General features: G+C 39.3%; 1 protein-coding gene across 2 annotated transcripts in view; it reads right to left on the bottom strand.

The window, feature by feature from the left end:
* WWC2 (WW and C2 domain containing 2) overlaps positions 1-15,915 on the bottom strand; it is a 222,893-nt gene that overhangs the window by 107,877 nt on the left and 99,101 nt on the right. For both annotated transcript variants that reach the window (XM_032148966.2, XM_058436916.1), the window contains exons 3-4: positions 7,579-7,782; positions 6,705-6,781 (exon numbers count right to left, since the gene is read on the bottom strand). In XM_032148966.2, the coding sequence (XP_032004857.1) occupies positions 6,705-6,781; positions 7,579-7,782 (281 nt within the window). The remainder of the gene's footprint in view (positions 1-6,704; positions 6,782-7,578; positions 7,783-15,915) is intronic.

Raw genomic sequence — 15,915 nt, 5'->3', positions numbered from 1 at the left:
TCCTAAGCCAAAAGAACAAAGCTGGAGGCATCACGCTACCTGACTTCAAACTATACTACAAGGCTACAGTAACCAAAACAGCATGGTACTGGTACCACAACAGAGACATAGATCAATGGAACAGAATGGAGCCCTCAGAAATGATGCCGCATATCTACAACCATCTGATCTTTGACAAACCTGACAAAAACAAGCAATGGGGAAAGGATTCCCTATTTAATAAATGGTGCTGGGAAAACTGGCTAGCCATATGTAGAAAGCTGAAACTGGATCCCTTCCTTACACCTTATACAAAAATTAATTCAAGATGGATTAAAGAATTACATATTAGACCTAAAACCATAAAAACCCTAGAAGAAAGCCTAGGCAATACCATTCAGGACATAGGCGTGGGCAAGGACTTCATGTCTAAAACACCAAAAGCAATGGCAACAAAAGCCAAAATTGACAAATGGGATCTAATTAAACTAAAGAGCTTCTGCACAGCAAAAGAAACTACCATCAGAGTGAACAGGCAACCTACAGAATGGGAAAAAATTTTTGCAACCTACTCATCTGACAAAGGGCTAATATCCAGAATCTACAATGAACTCAAACAAATTTAGAAGAAAAAAACAAACAACCCCATCAAAAAGTGGGTGAAGGACATGAACACACACTTCTCAAAAGAAGACATTTATGCAGCCAAAAAACACATGAAAAAATGCTCATCATCACTGGCCATCAGAGAAATGCAAATCAAAACCACAATGAGATACCATCTCACACCATTTAGAATGGCCATCATTAAAAAGTCAGGAAACAACAGGTGCTGGAGAGGATGTGGAGAAATAGGAACACTTTTACACTGTTGGTGGGACTGTAAACTAGTTCAATCATTGTGGAAGTCAGTGTGGCGATTCCTCAGGGATCTAGAACTAGAAATACCATTTGACCCAGCCATCCCATTACTAGGTATATACCCAAAGGACTATAAATCATGCTGCTATAAAGACACATGCACACGTATGTTTGTTGTGGCACTATTCACAATAGCAAAGACTTGGAACCAACCCAAATGTCCAACAATGATAGACTGGATTAAGAAAATGTGGCACATATACACCATGGAATACTATGCAGCCATAAAAAATGATGAGTTCATGTCCTTTGTAGGGACATGGATGAAACTGGAAACCATCATTCTCAGTAAACTATCGCAAGGACAAAAAACCAAACACCACATGTTCTCACTCATAGGTGGGAATTGAACAATGAGAACTCATGGACACAGGAAGGGGAACACCACACTCCGGGGACTGTTGTGGGGTGGGGGGGGCGGGGAGGGACAGCATTAGGAGATATACCTAATGCTAAATGACGAGTTAATGGGTGCAGCAAACCAAACGGCACATGGATACATATGTAACAAACCTGCACATTGTGCACATGTACCCTAAAACCTAAAGTATAATAAAAAAAAAAAAAATGTGTGAGCAGTACATACTTGAGAACGAAACATAGTATACTGTTATTAATAACAGTGACCCCTAGCCAGCTATGTGTTTGGAATGCTGTGCAAATAGTTTAACCAAAGGGATCTTTGTTCTTCACCCCCACAAAATTAAAAGTTGTATTAAAGCACATGCAATGGGTACTCAGTACACTTCTCAAATACCTTTGTATTTCTAAAGACTTTCTTGTACATTTCTAACACTCTATTTAGGTTTAACAATGGTAAAAATGTAATAAAAATTAGCCAAAAACTTTCTCCACAAAATTTTCACCAAATTTCACCTATTTGTAAACTCTGGTATTGTGTTTTTTTTTTAACGGCAATTGAATTTAAAGTTTAATTTGCATGAGACAGTTTATATTTTAACCCAAGGTGACTATGGTCTAAGATCTATTATAAATAAATAATAAATTTTGCAGTAAATACGTTTATATTCTTCTTCCTTAAAAAATAGCTATTGAGATTTTCTCAAGCAATTAAACACCAGCTTTAAAAGTTATGAGGATCTTAATAAAAAGCACTAATGCATTCATTTTACCATTTTGACAAATAAAAATAAGGTATCAGGAAGTATTGTTATCCCATTTGACCAAAGAGGAAACAAGCCCGATGATTATCAATACCCATGTCCATAACGTAACATGAAACATATTTTAGACAGGGGCTTGTAAATACATGATTCCCAAATACTTGACCCACTAGTACTAACTCAGTAAAACAACTGAGGTACACCTGCTAATATTGTTGCAACAAAACATTAAAGCATAAAACTAGTGTTTGGCTATGCTTCAAAAATTGCTATTGTGACCAAAAATGCAGGCAAGTATTCCAAGACACCAAAGTGACGAGTTAATTTATTCAAGAGTTACTACTCCTATGGCATTAATTTGTGAAAGGGATTTTTAACAGAGTATGCAAAACAAGTAGGGCCAGATTATGAAAATCTAACAGACTCTGCCAAGTTCCCCACCCACTTCTGAATGGCTGGGCCATTCCTAAAGTGTTACCTGGTCAAAATGGACACAGATACCAAAGAGTGCATCATCTGTGCCAAAGCGTTCAAACACAGCTCAAAACATCACAACAGCAACACAGTCCACAAGGACCAATCTGCTACGGCAGCATTTCTAAAAAGGCATTCACAGTGCCAGGAACTATTAAACAAGCACCTAGGCACTGATGAAAGGGATGAAGCCAGTGTCATTTCTGATCTTTTATTATAGTTTTTTATGAATATCTTGTCTTCTTTTTGTGAGGGAAGCACCTTCTTGAAGAGGGCGTCTCTCTCCGACTCATCTTTGCAGTCACAAGGTGATAAATATTATATATATGTTATACATAATATAGGCCTCTGATATTAAGAGCGAACTAAACCTGGCATAGAAGAAGCTTAATCTAAGAGATTCCGCTACATCAGAAGACAATTCTGGGGAATGCGACCACTTGGGATTTCCTGTGCTACCCCTGATTGGGATGGGGCTCCATTTCCTTCTAAATGGTTAGTTTTATGAGATCTCCTAATATGTTTTTGTTTCTAAATCCCTCCCTCGGTTTGCATATTTCTTAGAGGATCTAAGTGTACGGATTAACAGCTTATTGTGGTTATTCCATTTACAGTGTGTCTTGCAAAGATAAGATCTATGAAAAGGATGAAAATTTCAGAGGGAATTAGTAATAACTTGCTGAGAAGTGCACAGCTCGAGTATTGGAGTTTATTGAGAGTAAGTTTTGACAAAAATGTCATTTCCTTTTTTTTTAAGATAAGGTATCTAACCTAGTAGATCACAGAAACAAACATATAGACACGGTACAGAGATACAGTACCAAGGCATTTGACAAACCATTGCATGAACAGAGAATTACGGATGGACTGACAAAGTAAAGGGTCCAGGACACCCTGGAGTGGTATTTATTGTGCAGTGACATAGAATGATGACTTCATAAATCAAGAAATCCAAACTAAAGAGAGGTTTTGCTTCCAGTTAAGTATAGACAAACCTTTTTCATACTCTTTTTCTAAAAAGAAATAGAAAAATTATGAGAAAACAAACACATACATCTATTTGAGGACATTTGAGAACTAAGGCAGCAAGAACTTGTGTTAAAGATCCAACAGAGGCTGGGCGCCATGGCTCACGCCTGTAATCCCAGCACTTTGGGAGGCTGAGGTGGGCGGATCACGAGGTCAGGTGTTCAAAACCAGCCTGGCCAACATGGCGAAACCCCATCTCTACTAAAAATACAAAAAATTAGCCAGGCGTGGTGGCAGGCGCCTGTAGTCCCAGCTACTCAGAAGGCTGAGGCAGGAGAATCCCCTGAACCCAGGAGGCAGAGGTTGCAGTGAGCTGAGATGGCACCACTGTACTCCAGCCTGGGAAACAGAGCAAGACTCCGTCAAAAAAAAAAAAAAAAAAAAAAATATCCAAAAGATAAGGGAAATTCAGTGTCATAATCCAAACATGGCACTGTTTCTGCTTTTGAGGTATTTGCCTACACAGAGAAAGTGAAGGCTGGGAGAATGCAGTGACTGAGTACCTCAGACACAGAGAAGGGCTGGCAGCCCCACAGAGCTAAGGCATAGGGAAGAGACGTGAAGTTCAGCCTCTATCGAACAGAAGGGGCCCTGGTAAAACACCTCAAGAGTTCAACTGAGATTTTGAAGAGCTTTGCCCTAAAAGAAAAGGGAAACTGGAAATTGACCCGCCCTTAGAGAAGGACTGAAGCCCAGGCTACAGTCAGCTCAAATCATGATTATATTAAAATTACCTGCCCCTGGCCTGACTACCTAGAAGAAACAAAACTAAATCCTCTCTAGGATGACAAAGTGTTCAAAAATTACATATTAATGTGCAGAATTTGGGCAAGTAACTAGAAACAATTGAAAAATAATCAAATAGAAATTCTGAGATTAAAACTTTTTTTATTTTTAATAGAGATTATGTCTCGTTATGATGCCCAGGCTGGTCTCGAACACCTGGCCTCAAGCGATCCTCCCACCTTGGCCTCCCAAAGTGCTGGGATTACAGGTGTGAGCCACTGCACCCAGCTTCAAATATAAGTTTTTGAACTGAAAAATACAATGTATTTAAGTTGAAGTCAATAATAAAAGAAAATCTCCAATTGTTTAAAAGTTAAGCAATGCACTCATATGAGAAATCATAAAGGAAGTCAGAAAATATTTTGATCTGAATAACAATGGAAATATAAAATTCAAAACTTGTGAGATGTAGGCAAAAGCCTGTGCATAAAGTAACTTAGAGACTTAGTGCAGACATGAGCAAGTAAGAAGGGCTGAAACTGGCAGTATCCACTGAGATATACACAGTCAGGTGCCACATGTCCACATTTCCCTGCATATAAGACGCTATGTCTCACACTGCCTTTTCTACCATTGGATAAGTTTAGATGCACAAATACTTACCACTGTGTCTTATAATTCTAGGTACTGAATGTACTTACAATACGTACTTACAGTACTCAGTACAGTATCATACAGTACAGGTTTGTAGCCTGAAGCAATAGGCTATCCCATATAGCCGAGGTGTGTAGTAGCCCTATGATATGGGCTTGCGTTAGTATACTCTGTGATGTTCACAGGACAAGCGCATTGCCTAACAATACACTTCTCAGAATGCATACCCATTGTTAGGTGAGCCATGGTTGTATTTTTTAAAATAAATTTTATTGTGTATATTTGAGGCTTACAACATGATGTTATGGATACATGGAGATAGTAAAATGATTACTATAGTGAAACAAATTAACATATCTATCAACTCACACAGTTACCATTTTTTGTCACAAAGTCTACTTATTTAACTTATTTAACAAGAATCCCTAATACAATACAGTGTTATTCCCTATAGTCCTCATGTTGTACATTACATCTCTAGACTTGTTCATCCCACATATCTGCACCTTTTATCCTTTGAACCACATCTCACCATTTCATCTCCCCTCACCTCTGCCCCACCCCCGAGGTCCACGGTAACCACTGTTTTATTCTCTATCTCAGTATATTTGATCTCCTTTTAAGGGTCCACATATAAGTGTTCCACATATAATGCATAATAGACATGTACATTAAGGCATTTTTAATAATCAGAAATTGAAATAAACTTTAATGTACATCAATATTACATGAGATAAAGAATTTGTGGTATGTACACAAAAGTGGAACACCATACAGCAATAAAAATGAATGTGGATCTCAAAATGCTGTTGAGCAAGGCGAGCCATCAAATTAACACATATGGTGTGTTAGTCTTAGGAAGTTCAAAGCAGGTGAAAAATTAACCCTCAGTGCTCATGAGGCTAGTACCACCTTAAGGGAGAAGGGAAATAATGAGGAGAAATCATGGTAATAACCTAGTTCATGACCAGCGTATTGGTTACATGAGTTTTTACTTACTTGGTGAACGGACTTTAATATTCTAAAAATCAAGGATAAACAAGTTCTGGCCTTAACATCAGTTTAGTTAAAAAGATTCAGGCCAAGATTCAGGAAACACCTCTCCATGAGGCATTATGAGGACCTAGTAAAGTCTGACTTAGACTTTTAAGTTGTGGGCATCTTGAAATATTGGGTTGTCTGACAAAAGAGCAACTTGGCTTAACTCTGGAGGACAAAACTCAGCACAATGAGGGAAAGCAAGTTACAAGACTCAAATTTTGATTCAATATTCTAACTGCTAACAATAAAACTGCCCAATAGGCCAGGCACAGTGACTCACACCTATAATCCCAGCACTTTGGGAGGCTAAGGCGGGCAGATCACTTGTGGTCAGGAGTTCAAGACCAATGTGACCAGCCTGGCCAACATGGTGAAACCCCATCTTTACTAAAAATACTAAAATTAGTTGTGCATGGTGGCACGCGCCTGTAATCCCAGCTACTCGGGAGGCTGAGGCAGGAGAATTGCTTGAACCCAGGAGGCAGAGACTGCAGTGAGCTAGCCTGGGGGACAGAGTGAGACTTCATCTCAAAAAAAAAAAAAATACTGCCCAATAATGGAACACATTGTCCCAATAATAAAGACTATCCCACACTCTGAACTTGTTCACATCAAGGTAGAAGGACCACTCATCAGGGATAAGGGGAGGAGTTTTCTACACCAAATGGAGATGAGAACTGATCACTAAAGCCCCTTCCACAGCCTTCAGACTTATGCATATGGGTCAACATAGAACCACAATTTAAGACCTCTTACCCTTAATCTTGTAGTGGAGATCTCAGCTTTTAAAATATCGGGATCGTATTTAGTACTGGATGAAGATCCTGAGAATACTTTTATAGAGAAAAAAGAAAAACTAATTATTTACAAGTTGCATAACTAGTTCTCAGCTTAGAATTTACTGAAGCTAAAAACAAGATTTATGTGCTTCTGTGAATACTTGCTTTCTTTTTATAATTCCTTTATTGTCATTCATCAGACAACTAAATATAAAAAGTAATCTTCAAACTTCTACCATTTTTTTTAACTCTGTAAAGAGAAATGTCATTAAGACCTTGGTGCTTAATTTTCTTCTGGATTTTATACACACACTGTCCTTGGAGGACTATACTGCACCAGTATATCAGAGTTTTGCATTATCAAGGAATTTATAATTTAAGCAGAACTTCTGAGCTCATCACAGCTGCTTCTTTAAACAAAGCCAGCTCCAAATAGTCAATTTGTGAGATGAGGGAGCGGTAAATCAACTCAGATGGTCAACAGAAATTACACTCTAGGTAATAGTTCCAGTTCCTCCCCACTAAATATATTGTACAAAAGTAGCAAAAAGGGCCAAACTACTTGCACTGTTCTGAAAAGGTAAAAATTAACTTGTAAATGCATAAAAGGCAACCTGGCAGAGGCAGGTGCAGAAACAGAAGGCATGCATAACCCCCAAATGGGGGGGTTTTATCTGAAGTAGGGGTGAGAAAATCTGGGGTGTGCCCTCACCTCTCAACAGGTTTGAGAGACTCTTCCTGCTTAGGAGGGAAAAGGACTCAAAATTAAACTCCAGAGAAATGTAAGTGGTCTTCTGTTATCTACAATTCAGTCTCCACTTCCAAAGTCTGAATAGCCACACTGTACTTACAGCTTGTGCGAGAACTTGACTTTTCCTTATAGGCATCATTTAATCGCACGTATTCATCCAGGGCCAGCGCCAGCCTCTGCTCCTTCACGTGGTACAGTTCCTTCTGTGTCCGGAGGGCATCCCGTGCCACAGAGAGGTAGTCCTTGAGCATCTTCTCCTGCTCCCCCCTCCATTGTTTTCTTGGATCTTCTATCTGTGTGGTTTCTGAAAACATTAGGTGGAGGGTATTTTTTAGAATTTAACTCTGTTTTCCAGATTGTTTAAGCTTTAGGGAGTAGGCTAGCTTGAGTTCTTGTATCCTCTAAGGAGTTTATTTAGCTGTGCTGGAGTGACTTCTCCAGAAATTTTATAGTTTTATTTTACCCAGTCTCATCAACTTCCTTCCTCTTCCAGGTTCTCATCAACAATGTATTCTCACTATAAATCTACCACACACAATGTTGTCAATCAGATCATTCTTTTCAACAATTCTGCGGCTTCCCAGTGCCTACAGAATAAAAGCCAAGCTATTCATTCCAGCACTCAAGGCCCTGCATAATCTGGACCCAACCTACCTTCGTTCACCTAATACAGGACTCTAGCCACACTGCCCTCTGCATCAGCACTAATCAAAGCTGGTCTACTCTGCAGACCAACACCAGTCCATGAACTCAGTTTCATGTCCACAACAGTAAGGACAGAAATACAGAGAAAACATTTTGTAATCATTATAGCGATTTTAGTCAGTTATTGTTTATCTGTTGATAAACATTGTGCATTTCTTTGTGTGTATACATTTTCGCTTTTCTAGTAATTCACTTTTTCTTGTATTTTACAAAAATATCAGTGAGTCCGCAGTGGATCTGAAATTTAAAAATAAACAAACAAACAAAACCCTGGTCCTGTTTATGCAGAATGCTCTAGCCTAAGGTCCTGGTTCTTGCTTCTGCACTTCTGCAAACTACAATCAACCAGAGACCCTTTTTTAAAAAAAACCCAGACCAACTAGAGTTTCTGTAGGTGGAGCCCAGGCACTGTAGACTTAAAAGCTGCTCAGGTGATTCCAATGAGCAGCCGAGCCCAAGAACCAGTGCTCTGCAACAGCGTTTACACGCTGCCTCCTCCAGAAGGTGCCCCAGCTGCCTCATCCGCAAGTCAGCCCTTTATCCTCTGTTTTCCACGGCAGCTTATGCTCAGTTTATAGACTCCAAACACATTCTTTACTGTGTGGTGAAGCTACAGTAGGGGCCACAAAACATGAAGAAAAACAAAAACAAAAGAATCAGATTACCCTAAACATTTTATGTTCTCACATTTAAAAATTAACGTATTTTTTGACCACATGTTGGGCCAAGGAGTTGGAGTGTACTGGTGTCCAGCATTGGGTGCCATGGTGTATACAAGAGAATGGATAGTTTTGGTGATGGTTAGTGCAGGTTGGTTAAGAGATATCCCCCTGTGTCTGCAGACATGTACTGGACCCCTCTGCTGTGAAGAAAGGAGTGGCCATTAGCCAGTAGAGGAAGTGGTTGAGAATGGGACAGAGTAAATAAAAGAGGTTTCCTGGATGCTGATACTCTATTTCTTTCACCCATCGAAATTACACAGTTCATTTCTAAAATATTTGTTAAACTTTGTTATTTCAGTCTATGCACTTTTCTGTGTGTTGTATTCAGTAATACATGTTTTAAAATAAAAGTAGAATAGTTCAAAGGCATAAAAACTATGGTATTGTGACTTAAGATCTTGTCTCTAGCAGGACAGTGTATCTGAGTGGACCCCACTCCCAACAACAGCAAACACAAACAGGATAATTTGGGACAAACCGAAGTATGGCTTTAATACAGAAAACACATGAAGCTTGATACACAAAAGGTTAATAGAGATTTTTAAAAAACAAAGCAAAACACAAAGAAGGCCATGGTGGAATAACAGGGCCACTGTAACTAGAAGATAAAATATATGAACAATGGTTTTCAGATGTTGGACAACAGGTAGTACAGGATTGTGATCTCTGAAAGAAGGGAAATGAACCCCACGATTATCCTACATTTCTGTCTGAAAGCACTTTTTGGACAGTAGTGCAAAGAGGGGTAACTGAAGCAGAGAAAGGAGGCATTGCTGAATTGAAGGGAGAGGGAAGCAGATTTCACGGAAGCCATGACAGGTGGAGTTTATAAAGCAAAGCACAGGAGAAGCTCCAGAGACTGGAGGAGTTGCAGAAATTTGCACAGGGGTCACAAGAAGTCTGTGAGTGAATGCTAAGATGACAAGGAGAAATGCACAAGGCCAGGCAAAGGACAACTGGGATGCTATAGGCAGATAAATTCTCTGAGCTCACACAGGGCTGTGACAGTTTCAAATTATGACCACCCAGAGGAGAAAGGCCACAGTGAACATAGAGGGAATCCAGCGGAGACCACAGCAAAGTTACACCTTAACAACAGAGCTAAATAAGACATAGGGTAAAGGCTACTCTGAACCTAACCTAACAAAGCTTTAAAACAAGCTTCTAAAGGACCAAGCTGGTCAGCAAGTAACTTAACTGCCAGTCAGAAGAAAAAAAGGATAAAACTCCCTAAAAGGCACAAAACCTAGCACTCAATGAAAACAACAACAACAACAAAACCAACTTTATAATGTCCAGCATCCACTATAATGTTACCAACATTAAAAGCACAAAAATATGGCCCATAATCAGGAGAAAAATCAGTCAATAGAAACATATCTGGAAATGTAGAAATGATGGAATAAGCATAATCTAGATAAAACAGCTATGTTGCAACAGAATAGAGTCCAAAAATAAACCTGCACATCTACTGACTATTGTGCAAATAGCCAGTAAGCAGATGAAAGGAGACTCAACATCACTAATTATCAGGGAAATACAAGTCAAAACTATAATGGGATACCACTGCTCACTATGTAAAATGGCTAGAATTTAAAAACTGGCAATGCCAAGTGTTGAAGAGGATGTGGTGCAATTGGAATTCTCATTCATTGCTACTGGGAATCTAAAATGGCGCAATCACTTTGGAGAACAACTTAGCAATTACCATACAACCCAGCAATCCTACAACTTGTTATTTACCCAAGAGATATGAAAATATGTATCTACAAAAAGACCTCTAAACAAATGCTCATTAACAGCTTTATTCATAATAGACAAAACTATTACAGGTAATGGCTAAGCAAATTGTGGTATATCCATACAATAAAATACTACTCAGCAATAAAATGAAACAAAATACTCAACAGCAATATATAAGACTCTCAAACACATGCTGAGTGAAAAGATGCCAGACACAAAAGACCACATGCTGTATGGTTCCATTGATATGAAATTCAGGCGAAAGTAAAGCTAATCCAGTGACAGAAAGTGGTTGCCTGGGCCCAGCAGTACTGAGAAGTACTTGTTACAACAGAGCAAGAAGAAAGCTCTTTTTGAGAGGATGGAAATGTTCCCTATCTTGATTATTGTGATAGTTACATGGTATGCACTTGTCAAAACTCATGAATTGTAGAGTGAAAATAGATGCAATTTATGTATGTGTATATAATAATAAAGCTGATTTACAGTTTATTATTAAAATATGCTTTACAAGGTTCAAATGAATGACTGATAATGCCTGATAAAGAGAAATGAGGTGTAATGGAAAAGCAATAAAATCCTTTGCTACTGCCAGCTGTTGAAAAGAGCACTGGTTGGGGAGTAAGGCCGTGTGGGTTCCAGATCCACCTAGCCAGATGTGAGACTCTAAGAGAAGGATTTTACCTCTCTTACTCTCCCGTCTCTCGAATGTAAAAAGAGGCTGAAATGTGGACGAATATTTTCTGATTTGGCCTTTGTAGCAGACACGGTTGGTGTCCTATCGTGGTGTTCTCGGGTCTCTCTGCCACGGCCTGCTGTTTGTTGTTGGTGGATGTCTGAGTGCTCTAGAGCACTTCGCTAACTCACCTGAAGCCGATGACTGACTAGTGAAGAAGACAGAAACAACTCCCAGGTAGGGCAAACTCTGAGGTAGAAATTGTACTTTAGAGCCACCATAATCATGTGGAATCACAGACTTCACAGAAATAAAACCTTCAGTTGTTTTTTTCCCTTCACTTTCTTTCTTTCCTCATTTCCTTACTGGTTTCTCCTGGGATTTCCTTCATAAACCACTTTCACTTAAATTCTTGGCTTAGGGCTTGCTTCTGAGAGAACTCAACCCAACATACCCTTGTATAATCTATGCAAATGGAAACTGAAGAAGTTTGGTCTTGGACTGTACTACTCATATCCTCCTGTGATGGCTCTTAGTAACACTGTGTGTATGGGCAAGGCAGGGGAGAAATGAGAGGAAGAATCACTCTTGAAAATAAAAAAGGAAAATAAACCTGTCATTAATAGAGAAATGTAACAGCAAGTTCTAGCAATTGTTTTCCAAGATTCTACTGGAGAACTGAATAAATAAGCTGCTCTGGTTATTGTAAAACAAAATTAGATTAAGGCACAGCCTAACTGCCTCAATAAAATCATTTTTGTGTACCATTAATAACAGTACTCAGATTTTAAGCCCTTGATGTCATATCATACCTGAAAATACTTCCACAGCCCACTCAGAGTTCCACAACCCCTTTCTTAGGGGTGTAGAGAGTGTACATTAGTCAGCCCAGGCCACACTGGAAATGAAAGGGTGGATACAGAAGGACTATGGAACATATAAAAGGAAAGTGTTCCAGCAAGAACTTCAGCACTTATTACTAGAAGGAGATGAGGAGGGACAGAGGTGCAGGAGGAAGAAGAAAAAACAAAATGATATGGTAGCACTACCACCTGGGTGATAATGCAGGTACCTCAGAAGGGCTGAGGTACCCGCACTGTGAAAAACTAAACAGGAAAAGGAGGGATAATTCTTCCTTCCACCTAATACCTGAATAATTAAAATGATTCCATATTGGAATGTACATTGAGAATACTGAGACTCAGGTCATAATGAAAGTTTAAAAAAAAAAAAAAGCAAATGAATTATTTTGAGTCCTGAGGAAGTTTTAAGAATATGAATACTGGAAAAAAGAACTGAGATGTAATATCCCAGTAGTTAAGATCATAAACCCTGTATTCAGTCTAACTGGGTTCAAATCCAGGTGTGTCATTTACAAATTGTGTGACCTTGAGCAGGTTCTTAAACCTTTCCAGGGTTCAATTTCCTCCTTAATAAAATGGAGCTAATTCAGGGGGCTGTTTGGAAGATTAAATGAGATACTGCAAAATATAAAAAGCCTTTAATGCTAGTGAGCTATAACACTGTCTCTGATACTCAGATTGCAAAAGCAAATAAATTATAAAGTCACATTCCTTTCCCCAGCCTTGACTCCAGAGAGCATCTGTGTCTAGAACTAAGGCTCCACAGATCACTCTGCACCCATGTTAACCTACCCTGGCTTCAACCAGCTGATGAAAATGGGATAGAGTCAGCTGTAACAAATGAATTATATATACATATGCTCAACACTTCCCCTCAACTGTGCACATGGCAGCAACACGGGGGAAAAAAAGAGACTTGTAACTTAATAAATTATAAAATTATATCCACTCTGCTCCCTCTTCCCTTAGTGGAATTTGCACACTCCACCACATATGTATTTACACAAGATGTCAGGGGCAGATCAGCAGATGAAACTGAAAAATAATCAAGAAAACATTGCTTCTCAAACTTTCTTAGTATGACACATAATGTTGCACTTTCCATTTGTCAGTGGATGGTGTATTGATCATTGCTTAAAATTTTACGTATTTTATGATGCTTTGATGTCTTGGGGGCGTTGCTGTCTGGGAAGAGACTGCCCCTCCCAGGGCTAATTTAATTCTTAGAGATAGCCAATGACTCCCATGAGCCCATCCTTCATATGTAAACCAACAGTCCAAAGCCCATATCCCTAACCTCCTCTTTTATCTAACTCACACTCCAAACCAATATTTCCCCTGCCCTACATCATCCCCCAGGGAAGATACTGGACAACTAGAGACCATTCCCATATCCCAGAGTCTGCTGAAATTATTCAATCGAGCCAATCCTAAACTTGTTCAGACTTGCCTACCCTGCCTCACTCATTCCTTCCCAAGGAAACCACAATACAGGCTCTGGCCATGATTTCTCCTCTGCTCCTTCTGCCTCCCAACCAACCCAAGCACTTCCCCACTATGTGGCCCGGAATGGTGTACTATGCCCCTTTCCCTTGAGGACTATAATAAAACTTCTTTCAATGGCACTGACCTCTTCCCATCACCACTCAGTCACTTCTACAAATTAAATCCTGGGTATAATCAAAACAAGATGGGCCATGGGGCTGGCCACTATATGAACGTTAAGAACCTGTTCCTGATAGATTAGAATAGAAATATTATCAATTTTCTGGAATGCCTAGGGGCACATACTGTCTTCAAAAAGCTTTGCCTGGTAATCTCAATCTTAATGTAGCCCAACAAAGTATTTCTGGTTGGCCCCAAGAGCTACAGCAAGTCAAAACCTAGAGAATAATCTGCTATATTTATTTATTATTTGTTCGTTAACAAGTCAGAGGGCATCTGACTTGGCCCACAGGAATTTCGAGAGACCAGACTGGTTCTGTGGGTGTTTAACCTGGCCTCTAGGGATAAGGGATGACTCTAAACTAAAGTGATTCAGGCTGTGAAGCCTGGGTCCTTTTGGGGCCAAGAGAAGCCCTGGGTGATCAACAAAATGGCCTGAGTCAGACGGGCACAATGCAACCACTGCTTTAGACCTAGAGCTCTTGCCTCACACTCACTGGCTAAAGTTGAGCTTTCTCTAAAGTAGTATTTTAAACATTAATTTTAAAGATGTAAATATTTAAATATGCAAAAGATGTAGATCTCACCTAACTGTGAAAAAAACAAACTATGCTAGAGCTGATGTCTAAACAAGAGATGTACAGGATGGACAGACCCTCCAGCCAAGAATTTTCAAGGACATCACCACCACAAGGCAGCCCAGCCATCTGGAGAATGTGGGAGATGGGCAGAGATCAGTCAATAAGAGTCCAAACTTCTCTCAGGCTTAAATATTCATTATAACTCGGGTCTCTGATTATCCTAATATTTAATACCTATATCTATTTCCGATATTTATATATGTGAGTGCAACCTGCCTCAAAGTATAGAACTCATCCTCTAACAAACATAAACGTATGGTCTTCAAAAGTTTTCAGAACTGTAGATGACTCCCAATAATCCTCATCTCCTAGTAATTTATGCCTCTTGAGTATGGGCTAGATCTGATGGCTTGCTTCTAATGGACAGAACATAGAATAAGTGACAAGATATTACTTCTGAGATTAGGTTACAAAAGACTGTGCTGTTGTCCTGCTCACTCTCTCTTTCCCTGATTCTTCTTGGCTTTTTGGCTCTAACAAAGCAAGCTGCCCCGTTGTGAGCTGTCCTGTGGAGAGGCCCACGTGGCATGGAATGAGGGAGGCCTGTGGCCAGCAGCCAACAAGGAAGTGAATCCTGCCAACAACCGTACGAGTGGCTTGGAAGCAAATCTTTCTCCAGTCAGCCCTGAGATGACTGCAGCCTGGCTGACACCTTGATTGCAAACCACCACAGAGACCTTGAGCCAGAGGATCCAGCTAAGTCTTGCCTAGATTCATGGCCCACAGAAACCATGAGATGATAAATATTATTTTAAACCACTAAGCTTTGGGACAGTTTGTGACGATGAGATATATAATTAATAAACTAATGAAATAAAGAGATAATAGAAATTAAAAATGTATGTTAAAAATCTGAAATGTTCTTAAGTTATAATAATTATAAGATATGTACTCTCAGTTCTCTCTCGATCTTTTGAGGTTTCAGCCAATCATATTTCCCTCCATCCTGGGGACCCAGTATACTTCAATAAAATATTTGTCACTGGCTAAAATGCCACAAAACACTGACTGACACTTAAATGAATAAAGTGCAATAATGATGATGATAATAAACTATCGGCATTTGTCTTGGATAGGTCAGGAAAAACACTCCAGTAGACTGGTTTAAACACTGCATATTACAAGAGAGGCAGTGGGAAGCATTCTCATTTCTGAAATACTGCACAATTAAAATATGAACTACAAAAGAGGGTTCCCAAAGGCACCTTAGAAGGCTTCATAAAGCAGGATTGTGCTTCATCTCCATCGTTGTATTTGCAGAATAGATTTGTGAAGATTATTTTTTAAATGTAAATACTCAAGTATATTATACAAATGTGGTATTTTTTATTAAGACCTAGTGGCCTTGGGAGCTCATGGCATTATAATATAATTTGCTGTTTTCTACTATATTAAAGAAGCAATATATAATACTGTTAAAAT

The sequence above is a fragment of the Hylobates moloch genome, unplaced genomic scaffold, assembly GCF_009828535.3.
Source record: "Hylobates moloch isolate HMO894 unplaced genomic scaffold, HMol_V3 SCAFFOLD_3, whole genome shotgun sequence".
In the NCBI taxonomy this organism is placed as follows: Eukaryota; Metazoa; Chordata; class Mammalia; order Primates; family Hylobatidae; genus Hylobates; species Hylobates moloch.
Note: the sequence above shows the minus strand (reverse complement) of the source record. Positions and strands in the feature narration are given on the sequence as shown.